General features: G+C 44.5%; 2 protein-coding genes across 2 annotated transcripts in view; one reads left to right on the top strand and one right to left on the bottom strand.

Moving 5' to 3' along the window:
- LOC110505921 (ALK and LTK ligand 2) overlaps positions 1 to 17,500 on the top strand; it is a 26,565-nt gene that overhangs the window by 4,992 nt on the left and 4,073 nt on the right. Inside the window, exons 2-4 of the mRNA XM_036962979.1 lie at positions 2,169 to 2,491; positions 3,654 to 3,707; positions 4,026 to 4,106. Of these exons, the coding sequence (XP_036818874.1) occupies positions 2,227 to 2,491; positions 3,654 to 3,707; positions 4,026 to 4,106 (400 nt within the window). The 5' untranslated portion in view covers positions 2,169 to 2,226. The remainder of the gene's footprint in view (positions 1 to 2,168; positions 2,492 to 3,653; positions 3,708 to 4,025; positions 4,107 to 17,500) is intronic.
- LOC118944272 (pollen-specific leucine-rich repeat extensin-like protein 3) lies at positions 981 to 1,971 on the bottom strand. Its single transcript, XM_036962740.1, has 2 exons — positions 1,926 to 1,971; positions 981 to 1,648 (listed from the first exon to the last, which is right to left on the bottom strand). Exons 1-2 carry the CDS (start codon positions 1,969 to 1,971, stop codon positions 981 to 983), a joined length of 714 nt encoding a protein of 237 aa, XP_036818635.1.

The raw sequence follows: 17,500 nt of genomic DNA, 5'->3' as shown, positions 1-17,500 counted from the left end.
CAGCTTTTTTTTTTTTTTTTACCAAAAACAGAGGCTGGGTGGGAACATTGTTATTGTTTTAATTAAGGACTCTAGCTTTAAGGTGTACCGGTGTGGATCCCACAAACCGGTAGAGATTTTTTACAATTCTTTCTGTAATGCTATTTTGTTACAGTTTCTAAATAAATGAAAAGTTAAATAAATTGGACTACTTCTCTTTAAGTTGCTGTCCTAGTTTAAAAGTATAAAACCATCAGAATGGACATTAAATCCATTAAAAGCACTTAGTATTTATCAGTTTCCATCCTAGGTTCATACACTTCTCAAAAAACATGTTTAGAAGTTTTATCATTCAGAAACATAAAATATGACCAAATTCACATAGACGTTGGACGTGAATCCATGTCGGCCTTCAAAATCCGCCACTAGGGGGAACGGTGAGCGCTATTACCATCAAGTAGGCTTGGGTGGGGGTGGTGGATGTGGGTGGTATATAGGGGTGGTGTGGATGGGTAGTGTAGATGGGGTGGTGGATGGGAGTGGTGTGGATGGGTAGTGTGGATGGGGTGGTGGATGGGGGTGGTGTGGAGGGGGTGGTGGATGGGGGTGGTGTGGATGGGTAGTGTGGATGGGGTGGTGGATAGGTGTGGTGTGGATGGGGTGGTGGATAGGAGTGGTGTGGATGGGTAGTGTGGATGGGGTGGTGGATGGGAGTGGTGTGGATGGGTAGTGTGGATGGGGTGGTGGATGGGGGTGGTGTGGATGGGGTGGTGTGTATGGGTGGTGTGGATGGGGGTGGTGGATGGGTAGTGGATGGGAGTGGTGGATGGGTGGTGGTTGGGTGGGTGGTGATGAGTGGTGGATGAGTGGGTGGTGATGGGTGGTGGATTGTTGGGTGGTGTATGGGTGTGGTGGACGGGTGGTGGGAATGGGTGGTGGACGGGTGGTAGGGATGGGTGGTGGATGGGGGTGGATGGGTGGGTGGTGATGGGTGGGTGGTGTTAGGTGGTGGATGGGTGGTGGATTAGTGTTGTGGATTGGGGTGGTGTGGATGGGTGGTGGATGGGTGGTGTGGATGGGTGGGTGGTGGATGGGGTGGTGTGGATGGGTGGTGTGGATGGGGTGGTGTGGATGGGTAGTGTGGATGGGGTGGTGGATAGGTGTGGTGTGGATGGGGTGGTGGATAGGAGTGGTGTGGATGGGTAGTGTGGATGGGGTGGTGGATGGGAGTGGTGTGGATGGGTAGTGTGGATGGGGTGGTGGATGGGGGTGGTGTGGATGGGGTGGTGTGTATGGGTGGTGTGGATGGGGGTGGTGGATGGGTAGTGGATGGGAGTGGTGGATGGGTGGTGGTTGGGTGGGTGGTGATGAGTGGTGGATGAGTGGGTGGTGATGGGTGGTGGATTGTTGGGTGGTGTATGGGTGTGGTGGACGGGTGGTGGGAATGGGTGGTGGACGGGTGGTAGGGATGGGTGGTAGGGATGGGGGTGGATGGGTGGGTGGTGATGGGTGGGTGGTGTTAGGTGGTGGATGGGTGGTGGATTAGTGTTGTGGATTGGGGTGGTGTGGATGGGTGGTGGATGGGTGGTGTGGATGGGTGGGTGGTGGATGGGGTGGTGTGGATGGGTGGTGTGGATGGGGTGGTGTGGATGGGTGTAAGCCGCAAGCTCTGGCTCCGAGGGTCACATGTTCTGTTTCAGTCCTTTTTTTCTTGTGTTAAACCTTAACCTCAACTCTTAACTGAACCATTTGGAATTCATGTCTTAAATTGAACCCACGGGTTGTAAAAAAAATAAAATATTTTGACTTTTGACGTTTGGAGAAAGTGAACAAAACATCTCAATCTGAAGTCAAACCATGAGATCTTGTTGCAAACGAGAAAACAGAGAAAATATTGTGATATGATATTTCGGCCATATCGCCCAGCCCTAACTGCTGCTATATACCTTTAAATAACGGGCTGGTTTTCATCAGACACAGATTCCGATTCATCAGTGTAAAGGAGGTGTTGTTTTTGTGAGCAGGAGGAGACAGTGGATCATCTGTTTTCTCATGACTGGAGGGAGACTGTTTCTAAACTTATCTGAGGTCAACTGTCGTTCACGGCTTGTCTGTATGCTGAATGTTGAATTGTGCTTAGAAAGGCAGTTTGGAAGATCCTTACCAACAGTCTGTGTGTGTGTTTTCAGGGTAGTGCGAGGTGACTCTGCGAGGGGGAAGGCGTGCCCCCCCCGGGGGGTAGGAGCGATGAGCGCCCTGCGTATCCCGGTCCTTCTGGCGCTGCTGGTCCTCCTGCTGACTGCTGGCTTCTGCAAACAGAGCTTCCTGGACGTGAGCAAAGGGGGGCAGACGGACGGACACAACCTCCTGGAGCTCATCATGGACAAGGTGCGTCTGACTCGGCAACAGGACGAGGTACACGTCCGTTACCCCGCCAAAAAACAGGAGTTCACCTTGGAGACCAAGGAGGGGAATGAAGTGAACAAGTCTCACCATGGAGAACACATCATAGGTGAGTTATTTAACCATTAGTGACAAGTCTAACCAAGGTGACTTATTTAACCATTAGTGACAAGTCTAACCATACAGAACACATCGTAGGTGACTTATTTAACCATTAGTGAACAAGTCTAACCAAGGTGACTTATTTAACCATTAGTGAACAAGTCTAACCAAGGTGACTTATTTAACCATTAGTGAACAAGTCTAATCATACAGAACACATTGTAGGTGAGTTATTTAACCGTTAGTGACAAGTCTAACCAAGGTGACTTATTTAACCATTAGTGACAAGTCTAACCAAGGTGACTTATTTAACCATTAGTGACAAGTCTAACCAAGGTGACTTATTTAACCATTAGTGACAAGTCTAACCATACAGAACACATCGTAGGTGACTTATTTAACCATTAGTAACAAGTCTAACCAAGGTGAGTCATTTAACCATTAGTAACAAGTCTAACCAAGGTGACTTATTTAACCATTAGTGACAAGTCTAACCAAGGTGAGTCATTTAACCATTAGTGACAAGTCTAACCAAGGTGAGTCATTTAACCATTAGTGACAAGTCTAACCAAGGTGACTTATTTAACCATTAGTGAACAAGTCTAACCAAGGTGACTTATTTAACCATTAGTGAACAAGTCTAACCATACAGAACACATCGTAGGTGACTTATTTAACCATTAGTGACAAGTCTAACCAAGGTGAGTCATTTAACCATTAGTAACAAGTCTAACCAAGGTGACTTATTTAACCATTAGTGACAAATCTAACCAAGGTGAGTCATTTAACCATTAGTGACAAGTCTAACCAAGGTGAGTTATTTAACCATTAGTGACAAGTCTAACCAAGGTGACTTATTTAACCATTAATGAACAAGTCTAACCATACAGAACACATCGTAGGTGACTTATTTAACCATTAGTAACAAGTCTAACCAAGGTGACTTATTTAACCATTAGTGAACAAGTCTAACCAAGGTGACTTATTTAACCATTAGTGACAAGTCTCACCATACAGAACACACCGTGCTGAAGACAAAACGCTAGTGGACGTGGCGATGTGGATGGCAACAGAAGAAAAAAACAGAAAAAAAACAAATTTTTGTGACATATTGTCCTCCAGTCCACCATGCATGTGGTCTGAATGTATTGTTCTCCCTGTCGTCCCAGAGGTGTTCCCCAGAGACCTGAGACAAAAAGAAAAGTTCCTCAAACACCTAACAGGTCAGACACTATCCACTTCTGTGTGTCACTGAGGCCTGGGCGACTCCAGTCCTCGAGGGGGGGGGGGGGGGGGGGGGGGCTGATTGGTGTCACATTTTGCCCCCAACCCCAGCTAACACACCTGACTCCAATATTCAACTAATCATGATCTTCTGTTAAGAAATGCACTTAGTTTAAATCAGGTGTGTCTCCCCCTCGAGGACTGGAGTTGCCCAGGACTGAGATTGTGTGTGTGTGTGTGTGGGTGTGTGTGTGTGTGTGTGTGTGTGTGTGTGTGTGTGTGTGTGGACCAGTGTAACCCTTGTATCTGTGTTCCAGGTCCTCTATTCTTTAACCCAAGGTGCAGGAAACACTTCTATAGACTATACCACAACACCAGAGACTGTACCATCCCTGCCTGTGAGTATTAATGCTAACACACACACACACACACACACACACACACACACACACACACACACACACACACACACACACACACACACACACACACACACACACAGGAGGAAGAGGAAACTAAGCCAGGGTAATGTTTATCTGCAGCCGAGGGCTTTCCCTCTCTGGTATAGTGTTCCCTCTCTGGTATAGTGTTCCCTCTCTGGTAAAGTGTTCCCTCTCTGGTAAAGTGTTGACTCTCTGGTAAAGTGTTGACTCTCTGGTAAAGTGTTGACTCTCTGGTAAAGTGTTGACTCTCTGGTAAAGTGTTCCCTCTCTGGTAAAGTGTTCCCTCTCTGGTAAAGTGTTCCCTCTCTGGTAAAGTGTTGACTCTCTGGTAAAGTGTTCCCTCTCTGGTATAGTGTTCCCTCTCTGGTAAAGTGTTGACTCTCTGTTAAAGTGTTGACTCTCTGGTAAAGTGTTGACTCTCTGTTAAAGTGTTGACTCTCTGGTAAAGTGTTCCCTCTCTGGTAAAGTGTTGACTCTCTGGTAAAGTGTTCCCTCTCTGGTAAAGTGTTCCCTCTCTGGTAAAGTGTTGACTCTCTGGTAAAGTGTTGACTCTCTGGTAAAGTGTTGACTCTCTGTTAAAGTGTTGACTCTCTGGTATAGTGTTGACTCTCTGGTATAGTGTTCCCTCTCTGGTAACGTGTTCCCTCTCTGGTAAAGTGTTGACTCTCTAGTAAAGTGTTGACTCTCTGTTAAAGTGTTGACTCTCTGATAAAGTGTTGACTCTCTGGTAAAGTGTTGACTCTCTGGTAAAGTGTTCCCTCTCTGGTAAAGTGTTGACTCTATGATAAAGTGTTGACTCTATGATAAAGTGTTGACTCTATGATAAAGTGTTGACTCTATGATAAAGTGTTGACTCTCTGGTAAAGTGTTGACTCTCTGGTAAAGTGTTGACTCTCTGGTAAAGTGTTGACTCTCTGTTAAAGTGTTGACTCTCTGGTAAAGTGTTGACTCTCTGGTAAAGTGTTGACTCTCTGGTAAAGTGTTGACTCTCTGGTAAAGTGTTCCCTCTCTGGTAAAGTGTTGACTCTCTGGTAAAGTGTTCCCTCTCTGGTAAAGTGTTGACTCTCTGGTAAAGTGTTGACTCTCTGGTAAAGTGTTGACTCTCTGGTAAAGTGTTCCCTCTCTGGTAAAGTGTTGACTCTCTGGTAAAGTGTTCCCTCTCTGGTAAAGTGTTGACTCTCTGGTAAAGTGTTGACTCTGGTAAAGTGTTGACTCTCTGGTAAAGTGTTCCCTCTCTGGTAAAGTGTTGACTCTCTGGTAAAGTGTTGACTCTCTGGTAAAGTGTTGACTCTCTGGTAAAGTGTTGACTCTCAGGTAAAGTGTTGACTCTCTGGTAAAGTGTTGACTCTCTGGTAAAGTGTTGACTCTATGATAAAGTGTTGACTCTCTGGTAAAGTGTTGACTCTCTGGTAAAGTGTTGACTCTCTGGTAAAGTGTTGACTCTATGATAAAGTGTTGACTCTCTGGTAAAGTGTTGACTCTCTGGTAAAGTGTTGACTCTATGATAAAGTGTTGACTCTATGATAAAGTGTTGACTCTATGATAAAGTGTTGACTCTCTGGTAAAGTGTTGACTCTCTGGTAAAGTGTTGACTCTCTGTTAAAGTGTTGACTCTCTGGTAAAGTGTTGACTCTCTGGTAAAGTGTTGACTCTCTGGTAAAGTGTTGACTCTCTGGTAAAGTGTTCCCTCTCTGGTAAAGTGTTGACTCTCTGGTAAAGTGTTGACTCTCAGGTAAAGTGTTGACTCTCTGGTAAAGTGTTGACTCTCTGGTAAAGTGTTGACTCTATGATAAAGTGTTGACTCTCTGGTAAAGTGTTGACTCTCTGGTAAAGTGTTGACTCTCTGGTAAAGTGTTGACTCTCTGGTAAAGTGTTCCCTCTCTGGTAAAGTGTTCCCTCTCTGGTAAAGTGTTGACTCTCTGGTAAAGTGTTCCCTCTCTGGTATAGTGTTCCCTCTCTGGTAAAGTGTTGACTCTCTGTTAAAGTGTTGACTCTCTGGTAAAGTGTTGACTCTCTGTTAAAGTGTTGACTCTCTGGTAAAGTGTTCCCTCTCTGGTAAAGTGTTGACTCTCTGGTAAAGTGTTCCCTCTCTGGTAAAGTGTTCCCTCTCTGGTAAAGTGTTGACTCTCTGGTAAAGTGTTGACTCTCTGGTAAAGTGTTGACTCTCTGTTAAAGTGTTGACTCTCTGGTATAGTGTTGACTCTCTGGTATAGTGTTCCCTCTCTGGTAAAGTGTTCCCTCTCTGGTAAAGTGTTGACTCTCTAGTAAAGTGTTGACTCTCTGTTAAAGTGTTGACTCTCTGATAAAGTGTTGACTCTCTGGTAAAGTGTTGACTCTCTGGTAAAGTGTTCCCTCTCTGGTAAAGTGTTGACTCTATGATAAAGTGTTGACTCTATGATAAAGTGTTGACTCTATGATAAAGTGTTGACTCTATGATAAAGTGTTGACTCTCTGGTAAAGTGTTGACTCTCTGGTAAAGTGTTGACTCTCTGGTAAAGTGTTGACTCTCTGTTAAAGTGTTGACTCTCTGGTAAAGTGTTGACTCTCTGGTAAAGTGTTGACTCTCTGGTAAAGTGTTGACTCTCTGTTAAAGTGTTCCCTCTCTGGTAAAGTGTTCCCTCTCTGGTAAAGTGTTGACTCTCTGGTAAAGTGTTGACTCTCTGGTAAAGTGTTGACTCTCTGGTATAGTGTTGACTCTCTGGTAAAGTGTTCCCTCTCTGGTAAAGTGTTCCCTTTCTGGTAAAGTGTTCCCTCTCTGGTAAAGTGTTGACTCTCTGGTAAAGTGTTGACTCTCTGGTAAAGTGTTGACTCTCTGGTAAAGTGTTGACTCTGGTAAAGTGTTGACTCTCTGGTAAAGTGTTCCCTCTCTGGTAAAGTGTTGACTCTCTGGTAAAGTGTTGACTCTCTGGTAAAGTGTTGACTCTCTGGTAAATTGTTGACTCTCAGGTAAAGTGTTGACTCTCTGGTAAAGTGTTGACTCTCTGGTAAAGTGTTGACTCTATGATAAAGTGTTGACTCTCTGGTAAAGTGTTGACTCTCTGGTAAAGTGTTGACTCTCTGGTAAAGTGTTGACTCTATGATGAAGTGTTGACTCTCTGGTAAAGTGTTGACTCTCTGGTAAAGTGTTGACTCTATGATAAAGTGTTGACTCTATGATAAAGTGTTGACTCTATGATAAAGTGTTGACTCTCTGGTAAAGTGTTGACTCTCTGGTAAAGTGTTGACTCTCTGGTAAAGTGTTGACTCTCTGGTAAAGTGTTGACTCTCTGGTAAAGTGTTGACTCTCAGGTAAAGTGTTGACTCTCAGGTAAAGTGTTGACTCTCTGGTAAAGTGTTGACTCTCTGGTAAAGTGTTCCCTCTCTGGTAAAGTGTTGACTCTCTGGTAAAGTGTTGACTCTCTGTTAAAGTGTTGACTCTCTGGTAAAGTGTTGACTCTCTGGTAAAGTGTTGACTCTCTGGTAAAGTGTTGACTCTCTGGTAAAGTGTTCCCTCTCTGGTAAAGTGTTGACTCTCTGGTAAAGTGTTGACTCTCTGGTAAAGTGTTGACTCTCTGGTAAAGTGTTGACTCTCAGGTAAAGTGTTGACTCTCAGGTAAAGTGTTGACTCTCTGGTAAAGTGTTGACTCTATGATAAAGTGTTGACTCTCTGGTAAAGTGTTGACTCTCTGGTAAAGTGTTGACTCTCTGGTAAAGTGTTGACTCTATGATAAAGTGTTGACTCTCTGGTAAAGTGTTGACTCTATGATAAAGTGTTCCCTCTCTGGTAAAGTGTTGACTCTCTGGTAAAGTGTTGACTCTCTGGTAAAGTGTTGACTCTCTGGTAAAGTGATGACTCTATGATAAAGTGTTGACTCTCTGGTAAAATGTTGACTCTCTGGTAAAGTGTTGACTCTCTGGTAAAGTGTTCCCTCTCTGGTAAAGTGTTGACTCTCTGATAAAGTGTTGACTCTCTGGTAAAGTGTTGACTCTCTGGTAAAGTGTTGACTCTCTGGTAAAGTGTTGACTCTCTGGTAAAGTGTTCCCTCTCTGGTAAAGTGTTGACTCTCTGGTAAAGTGTTGACTCTCTGGTAAAGTGTTGACTCTCTGGTAAAGTGTTGACTCTCAGGTAAAGTGTTGACTCTCTGGTAAAGTGTTGACTCTCTGGTAAAGTGTTGACTCTATGATAAAGTGTTGACTCTCTGGTAAAGTGTTGACTCTCTGGTAAAGTGTTGACTCTATGATAAAGTGTTGACTCTATGATAAAGTGTTGACTCTCTGGTAAAGTGTTGACTCTCTGGTAAAGTGTTGACTCTCTGTTAAAGTGTTGACTCTCTGGTAAAGTGTTGACTCTCTGGTAAAGTGTTGACTCTCTGGTAAAGTGTTGACTCTCTGGTAAAGTGTTCCCTCTCTGGTAAAGTGTTGACTCTCTGGTAAAGTGTTGACTCTCTGGTAAAGTGTTGACTCTCTGGTAAAGTGTTGACTCTCAGGTAAAGTGTTGACTCTCTGGTAAAGTGTTGACTCTCTGGTAAAGTGTTGACTCTATGATAAAGTGTTGACTCTCTGGTAAAGTGTTGACTCTCTGGTAAAGTGTTGACTCTCTGGTAAAGTGTTGACTCTATGATAAAGTGTTGACTCTCTGGTAAAGTGTTGACTCTCTGGTAAAGTGTTGACTCTATGATAAAGTGTTCCCTCTCTGGTAAAGTGTTGACTCTCTGGTAAAGTGTTGACTCTCTGGTAAAGTGTTGACTCTCTGGTAAAGTGATGACTCTATGATAAAGTGTTGACTCTCTGGTAAAATGTTGACTCTCTGGTAAAGTGTTGACTCTCTGGTAAAGTGTTCCCTCTCTGGTAAAGTGTTGACTCTCTGATAAAGTGTTGACTCTCTGGTAAAGTGTTGACTCTCTGGTAAAGTGTTGACTTTCTGGTAAAGTGTTGACTCTCTGGTAAAGTGTTGACTCTCTGGTAAAGTGTTGACTCTCTGGTAAAGTGTTGACTCTCTGGTAAAGTGTTCCCTCTCTGGTAAAGTGTTGACTCTCTGGTAAAGTGTTGACTCTCTGGTAAAGTGTTGACTCTCTGGTAAAGTGTTGACTCTCAGGTAAAGTGTTGACTCTCTGGTAAAGTGTTGACTCTCTGGTAAAGTGTTGACTCTATGATAAAGTGTTGACTCTCTGGTAAAGTGTTGACTCTCTGGTAAAGTGTTGACTCTCTGGTAAAGTGTTGACTCTATGATAAAGTGTTGACTCTCTGGTAAAGTGTTGACTCTCTGGTAAAGTGTTGACTCTATGATAAAGTGTTGACTCTATGATAAAGTGTTGACTCTATGATAAAGTGTTGACTCTCTTGTAAAGTGTTGACTCTCTGGTAAAGTGTTGACTCTCTGGTAAAGTGTTCCCTCTCTGGTAAAGTGTTGACTCTCTGATAAAGTGTTGACTCTCTGGTAAAGTGTTCCCTCTCTGGTAAAGTGTTGACTCTATGGTAAAGTGTTCCCTCTCTGGTAAAGTGTTGACTCTCTGGTAAAGTGTTGACTCTCTGGTAAAGTGTTGACTCTCTGGTAAAGTGTTGACTCTCTGTTAAAGTGTTGACTCTCTGGTAAAATGTTGACTCTCTGGTAAAGTGTTGACTCTCTGGTAAAGTGTTCCCTCTCTGGTAAAGTGTTGACTCTCTGATAAAGTGTTGACTCTCTGGTAAAGTGTTGACTCTCTGGTAAAGTGTTGACTCTCTGGTATAGTGTTGACTCTCTGGTATAGTGTTGACTCTCTGATAAAGTGTTGACTTTCTGGTATAGTGTTGACTCTCTGGTAAAGTGTTGACTCTCTGGTAAAGTGTTGACTCTCTGGTAAAGTGTTGACTCTCTGGTATAGTGTTGACTCTCTGGTATAGTGTTGACTCTCTGGTAAAGTGTTGACTCTCTGGTAAAGTGTTGACTCTCTGGTATAGTGTTCCCTCTCTGGTAAAGTGTTGACTCTCTGGTAAAGTGTTGACTCTCTGGTATAGTGTTGACTCTCTGGTAAAGTGTTGACTCTCTGGTAAAGTGTTGACTCTCTGGTAAAGTGTTGACTCTCTGGTAAAGTGTTCCCTCTCTGGTAAAGTGTTGACTCTCTGGTAAAGTGTTGACTCTCTGGTAAAGTGTTCCCTCTCTGGTAAAGTGTTGACTCTCTGGTAAAGTGTTGACTCTCTGGTAAAGTGTTCCCTCTCTGGTATAGTGTTGACTCTCTGTTAAAGTGTTCCCTCTCTGGTAAAGTGTTGACTCTCTGGTAAAGTGTTGACTCTCTGGTAAAGTGTTGACTCTCTGGTAAAGTGTTGACTCTCTGTTAAAGTGTTGACTCTCTGGTAAAATGTTGACTCTCTGGTAAAGTGTTGACTCTCTGGTAAAGTGTTCCCTCTCTGGTAAAGTGTTGACTCTCTGATAAAGTGTTGACTCTCTGGTAAAGTGTTGACTCTCTGGTAAAGTGTTGACTCTCTGGTATAGTGTTGACTCTCTGGTATAGTGTTGACTCTCTGATAAAGTGTTGACTCTCTGGTATAGTGTTGACTCTCTGGTAAAGTGTTGACTCTCTGGTAAAGTGTTGACTCTCTGGTAAAGTGTTGACTCTCTGGTATAGTGTTGACTCTCTGGTATAGTGTTGACTCTCTGGTAAAGTGTTGACTCTCTGGTAAAGTGTTGACTCTCTGGTATAGTGTTCCCTCTCTGGTAAAGTGTTGACTCTCTGGTAAAGTGTTGACTCTCTGGTATAGTGTTGACTCTCTGGTAAAGTGTTGACTCTCTGGTAAAGTGTTGACTCTCTGGTAAAGTGTTGACTCTCTGGTAAAGTGTTCCCTCTCTGGTAAAGTGTTGACTCTCTGGTAAAGTGTTGACTCTCTGGTAAAGTGTTCCCTCTCTGGTAAAGTGTTGACTCTCTGGTAAAGTGTTGACTCTCTGGTAAAGTGTTCCCTCTCTGGTATAGTGTTGACTCTCTGTTAAAGTGTTCCCTCTCTGGTAAAGTGTTCCCTCTCTGGTAAAGTGTTGACTCTCTGGTAAAGTGTTGACTCTGGTAAAGTGTTGACTCTCTGGTAAAGTGTTGACTCTCTGGTAAAGTGTTGACTCTCTGGTAAAGTGTTGACTCTCTGGTAAAGTGTTCCCTCTCTGGTAAAGTGTTGACTCTCTGGTAAAGTGTTGACTCTCTGGTAAAGTGTTGACTCTCTGGTAAAGTGTTCCCTCTGGTAAAGTGTTGACTCTCTGGTAAAGTGTTGACTCTCTGGTAAAGTGTTGACTCTCTGGTAAAGTGTTGACTCTCTGGTAAAGTGTTGACTCTGGTAAAGTGTTGACTCGCTGGTAAAGTGTTGACTCTCTTGTAAAGTGTTGACTCTCTGGTAAAGTGTTGACTCTCTGGTAAAGTGTTGACTCTCTGGTAAAGTGTTGACTCTCTGGTAAAGTGTTCCCTCTGGTAAAGTGTTGACTCTCTGGTAAAGTGTTGACTCTCTGGTAAAGTGTTGACTCTCTGGTAAAGTGTTGACTCGCTGGTAAAGTGTTGACTCTCTTGTAAAGTGTTGACTCTATGATAAAGTGTTGACTCTATGATAAAGTGTTGACTCTATGATAAAGTGTTGTCTCTATGATAAAGTGTTGACTCTATGATAAAGTGTTGACTCTATGATAAAGTGTTGACTCTCTGGTAAAGTGTTGACTCTCTGGTAAAGTGTTGACTCTCTGGTAAAGTGTTGACTCTCTGGCATAGTGTTGACTCTCTGGTAAAGTGTTGACTCTCTGGTAAAGTGTTGACTCTCTGGTAAAGTGTTTACTCTCTGGTAAAGTGTTCCCTCTCTGGTAAAGTGTTGACTCTCTGGTAAAGTGTTGACTCTCTGGTAAAGTGTTGACTCTATGATAAAGTGTTGACTCTGGTAAAGTGTTGACTCTCTGGTAAAGTGTTGACGCTCTGGTAAAGTGTTGACTCTCTGGTAAAGTGTTGACTCTCTGGTAAAGTGTTCCCTCTCTGGTAAAGTGTTGACTCTCTGGTAAAGTGTTGACTCTCTGGTAAAGTGTTCCCTCTCTGGTATAGTGTTGACTCTCTGGTAAAGTGTTGACTCTCTGGTAAAGTGTTGACTCTCTGGTAAAGTGTTGACTCTCTGGTAAAGTGTTCCCTCTCTGGTAAAGTGTTGACTCTCTGGTAAAGTGTTGACTCTCTGGTAAAGTGTTCCCTCTCTGGTAAAGTGTTGACTCTCTGGTAAAGTGTTGACTCTCTGGTAAAGTGTTGACTCTCTGGTATAGTGTTCCCTCTCTGGTATAGTGTTGACTCTCTGGTAAAGTGTTGACTCTCTGGTAAAGTGTTGACTCTCTGGTAAAGTGTTGACTCTCTGTTAAAGTGTTCCCTCTCTGGTAAAGTGTTGACTCTCTGGTAAAGTGTTCCCTCTCTGGTATAGTGTTGACTCTCTGGTAAAGTGTTGACTCTCTGGTAAAGTGTTGACTCTCTGGTAAAGTGTTGACTCTCTGTTAAAGTGTTCCCTTTCTGGTAAAGTGTTGACTCTCTGGTAAAGTGTTGACTCTGGTAAAGTGTTCCCTCTCTGGTAAAGTGTTCCCTCTATGGTAAAGTGTTGACTCTCTGGTAAAGTGTTGACTCTGGTAAAGTGTTGACTCTCTGGTAAAGTGTTGACTCTCTGGTAAAGTGTTGACTCTCTGGTAAAGTGTTCCCTCTCTGGTAAAGTGTTGACTCTCTGGTAAAGTGTTGACTCTCTGGTAAAGTGTTGACTCTCTGGTAAAGTGTTGACTCTCTGGTAAAGTGTTGACTCTCTGGTAAAGTGTTCCCTCTGGTAAAGTGTTGACTCTCTGGTAAAGTGTTGACTCTCTGGTAAAGTGTTGACTCTCTGGTAAAGTGTTGACTCTTAGGTAAAGTGTTGACTCTGGTGAAGTGTTGACTCGCTGGTAAAGTGTTGACTCTCTTGTAAAGTGTTGACTCTCTGGTAAAGTGTTGACTCTCTGGTAAAGTGTTGACTCTCTAGTAAAGTGTTGACTCTCTGGTAAAGTGTTCCCTCTGGTAAAGTGTTGACTCTCTGGTAAAGTGTTGACTCTCTGGTAAAGTGTTGACTCTCTGGTAAAGTGTTGACTCGCTGGTAAAGTGTTGACTCTCTTGTAAAGTGTTGACTCTCTGGTAAAGTGTTGACTCTATGATAAAGTGTTGACTCTCTGGTAAAGTGTTGACTCTCTGGTAAAGTGTTGACTCTCTGGTAAAGTGTTGACTCTGGTAAAGTGTTGACTCTATGATAAAGTGTTGACTCTCTGGTAAAGTGTTGACTCTCTGGTTAAGTGTTGACTCTATGATAAAGTGTTGACTCTATGATAAAGTGTTGTCTCTATGATAAAGTGTTGACTCTATGATAAAGTGTTGACTCTATGATAAAGTGTTGACTCTCTGGTAAAGTGTTGACTCTCTGGTAAAGTGTTGACTTTCTGGTAAAGTGTTGACTCTCTGGTAAAGTGTTGACTCTCTGTTAAAGTGTTGACTCTCTGGTAAAGTGTTGACTCTCTGGTAAAGTGTTGACTCTCTGGTAAAGTGTTTACTCTCTGGTAAAGTGTTGACTCTCTGGTAAAGTGTTCCCTCTCCGGTAAAGTGTTGACTCTATGGTAAAGTGTTGACTCTCTGGTAAAGTGTTGACTCTATGATAAAGTGTTGACTCTCTGGTAAAGTGTTGACTCTCTGGTAAAGTGTTGACTCTATGATAAAGTTTTGACTCTCTGGTAAAGTGTTGACTCTATGGTAAAGTGTTGACTATCTGGTAAAGTGTTCCCTCTCTGGTAAAGTGTTGACTCTCTGGTAAAGTGTTGACTCTGGTAAAGTGTTGACTCTGGTAAAGTGTTCCCTCTCTGGTAAAGTGTTGACTCTCTGGTAAAGTGTTGACTCTCTGGTATAGTGTTGACTCTCTGGTAAAGTGTTGACTCTCTGGTAAAGTGTTGACTCTCTGGTAAAGTGTTGACTCTCTGGTAAAGTGTTCCCTCTCTGGTAAAGTGTTGACTCTCTGGTAAAGTGTTGACTCTCTGGTAAAGTGTTGACTCTCTGGTAAAGTGTTGACTCTATGATAAAGTGTTGACTCTGGTAAAGTGTTGACTCTCTGGTAAAGTGTTGACGCTCTGGTAAAGTGTTGACTCTCTGGTAAAGTGTTGACTCTCTGGTAAAGTGTTCCCTCTCTGGTAAAGTGTTGACTCTCTGGTAAAGTGTTGACTCTCTGGTAAAGTGTTCCCTCTCTGGTATAGTGTTGACTCTCTGGTAAAGTGTTGACTCTCTGGTAAAGTGTTGACTCTCTGGTAAAGTGTTGACTCTCTGTTAAAGTGTTCCCTCTCTGGTAAAGTGTTGACTCTCTGGTAAAGTGTTGACTCTCTGGTAAAGTGTTGACTCTCTGGTAAAGTGTTCCCTCTCTGGTAAAGTGTTGACTCTATGGTAAAGTGTTCCCTCTCTGGTAAAGTGTTGACTCTCTGGTAATCATTACATTTACAGTGCCTTCAGAACGTATTCATACCCTTTGACTTTGATTACAGACGGAATTTTAAATGGATTCAATTGAGATGTTGTGTCACAGGCATACCCACAATACCCCATAATGTGAAAGTGGAAATATGTTTATCTTAGTAGTGACTGGGTGTATTGATACACCATCCAAAGTGTAATTAATACATTCACCATAATCAAAGGGATATTCAATGTCTGCTTTTTGTTCCTTCTTACCCATCTAACATTAAAAACTATGGCAGTATAAATATACATTTTTTAAAAAGAACACTGTCCATTGATTGCTTTATCTCACAGACAGAGTTATTATAAAGTTGCCTTTATTTGTGAGGCATTGGAAAACCTCCCTGGTCTGTGTGGTTGAATCTGTGTTTGAATTTCACTGCTCGACTGAAGGACCTTACAGATAATTGTATGTGTGGGGTCACAGAGATGAGGTAGTCATTTAAAAATCATTTTAATTAAACACTATTTATTGCTACTTATTATTTGACTGGTTTTACTCCTGAACGTATTTAGGCTTAAGGAAAGGTCTGAATACTTATTGACTCAATACATTTCAGCTTTTCATTTTTAATGAGTTTGTAAAAATGTAGAAAAAACATAATTCCACTTTGACATTTATGGGGTGTTGTGTATAGACCAGCGACACAACATCTCACTTTAAATCCATTTTAAATTCAGGATGAAACCAAAATAAAAATGTGGGGGGAAAAAATCAAAGGGTGTGAATACGTTGTGATAAATACTTTAACATTTCTGACAGTGTTGTTTTTTGTTGTTGATTGCATCCCATTATAGCTGGCGAGACTAGCCGAGATCATACTTAGAGGGAGATGGTAAAGATGTGTTCTGATTGGTCTGTCTGTATTTGTTCAGACTTGTGATTGGATAGCAGGTAAAGAAACGTATAGCGTTCAAATGGGTTTATGCAGAGAGAACTTTATAGTTTTGCCACTTAAAATTAACCTTTAAAAATGTTACCTACCCAGACATATGAAGAACCATCTAATTATCAATTACACTGTATTCACATAGAACCTTATAGTCCAAAGGAAACGAACACCCCCACCACTCTGTCATGGTTTAATCCATGTAGCTGTACTTGTCATCCGGGGACAGTATTTCAGCCCCTTTTCAGGTGTCTTCACTTCACCTCTTCACTTTACAGTTCTTTCTGCTGGCCTGCCTGCCCCCTCCTCTCTCTCCCTCCTCTTTCTCCCTCACGCTGGCCTGCCTACCCCCTCCTCTCTCTCCCTCCTCTTTCTCCCTCACGCTGGCCTGCCTGCCCCCTTCTCTCTCTCCCTCCTCTTTCTCCCTCACGCTGGCCTGCCTGCCCCCTCCTCTCTCTCCCTCCTCTTTCTCGCTCACGCTGGCCTGCCTGCCCCCTCCTCTCTCTCCCTCACGCTGGCCTGCCTGCCCCCTCCTCTCTCTCCCTCACGCTGCCTCTCTCTCCCTCCTCTTTCTCCGTCACGCTGGCCTGCCTGCCCCCCACTCTCTCTCCCTCACGCTGGCCTGCCTGCCCCCTCCTCTCTATCCCTCCTCTTTCTCCCTCACGCTGGCCTGCCTGACCCCTCCTCTCTCTCCCTCCTCTTTCTCCCTCACGCTGGCCTGCCTGCCCCCTCCTCTCTCCCCTCCTCTTTCTCCCTCACGCTGGCCTACCTGACCCCTCCTCTCTCTCCCTCCTCTTTCTCCCTCACGCTGGCCTACCTGACCCCTCCTCTCTCTCCCTCCTCTTTCTCCCTCACGCTGGCCTGCCTACCCCCTCTTCTCTCTCCCTCACGCTGGCCTGCCTACCCCCTCCTCTCTCTCCCTCACGCTTGCCTGCCTACCCCCTCCTCTCTCTCCCTCACGCTGGCCTGCCTACCCCCTCCTCTTTCTCCCTCACGCTGGCCTGCCTACCCCCTCCTCTCTCTCCCTCGTGCTGGCCTGCCTACTCCCTCCTCTCTCTCCCTCACGCTGGCCTGCCTACTCCCTCCTCTCTCTCCCTCACGCTGGCCTGCCTGCCCCCTCCTCTCTCTCCCTCTCTTTCTCCCTCACGTTGGCCTGCATGCCTGCCCCCTCCTCTCTCTCCCTCCTCTTTCTCCCTCACGCTGGCCTGCCTGACCTCTCCTCTCTCTCCCTCCTCTTTCTCCCTCACGCTGGCCGGCCTTCCCCCTCCTCTTTCTCCCTCACGCTGGCCTGCCTGCCCCCTCCTCTCTCTCCCTCCTCTTTCTCCCTCACGCTGGCCTGCCTGCCCCCTCCTCTTTCTCCCTCACGCTGGCCTGCCTACCCCCTCCTCTCTCTCCCCCACGCTGGCCTGCCTGGCCCCTCCTCTCTCTCCCTCACGCTGGCCTGCCTACCCCCTCCTCTCTCTCCCTCACGCTGGCCTGCCTACCCCCTCCTCTCTCTCCCCCACGCTGGCCTGCCTGGCCCCTAGTCTCTCTCCCTCACGCTGGCCTGCCTGCCTCCTCCTCTCTCTCCCTCACGCTGGCCTGCCTGCCCCCTCCTCTCAATTCAAGGGCAAGGACAATTGGCATGGGAAACACATGTTTAACATTGCCAAAGCTGGCCTGCCTGCCTCTTCCTCTCTCTCCCTCTTCTCTCTCCCTCGCACTGGCATTCCAGTGTGAGATACAGCTGTTGATTGCCGATAGATGGGCCTAGTGCCTGGTGGCTGACCTACCTATACCGTGCCCCTCCCCTTTCTAGCTCGCTATGAAAGATGTGTTTGTGTTCTCGAAAGTACGGCAACTAATCCGTCTCCGAAAATACTGATTCTTGACACTCATAAATATGTCAGAGAAAGGCGCGTTACAGCAGCGAAGTCCTGAATGACTTTGAGATGTTAAATGGGAAGGAAATGCAAACTTTTCGAGGTGGAATCGAGGCACGGTAACGGTAGTTACAGGTACA

This window comes from Oncorhynchus mykiss, chromosome 25 (genome assembly GCF_013265735.2).
Source record: "Oncorhynchus mykiss isolate Arlee chromosome 25, USDA_OmykA_1.1, whole genome shotgun sequence".
NCBI classification, from domain to species: Eukaryota; Metazoa; Chordata; class Actinopteri; order Salmoniformes; family Salmonidae; genus Oncorhynchus; species Oncorhynchus mykiss.
Note: the sequence above shows the minus strand (reverse complement) of the source record. Positions and strands in the feature narration are given on the sequence as shown.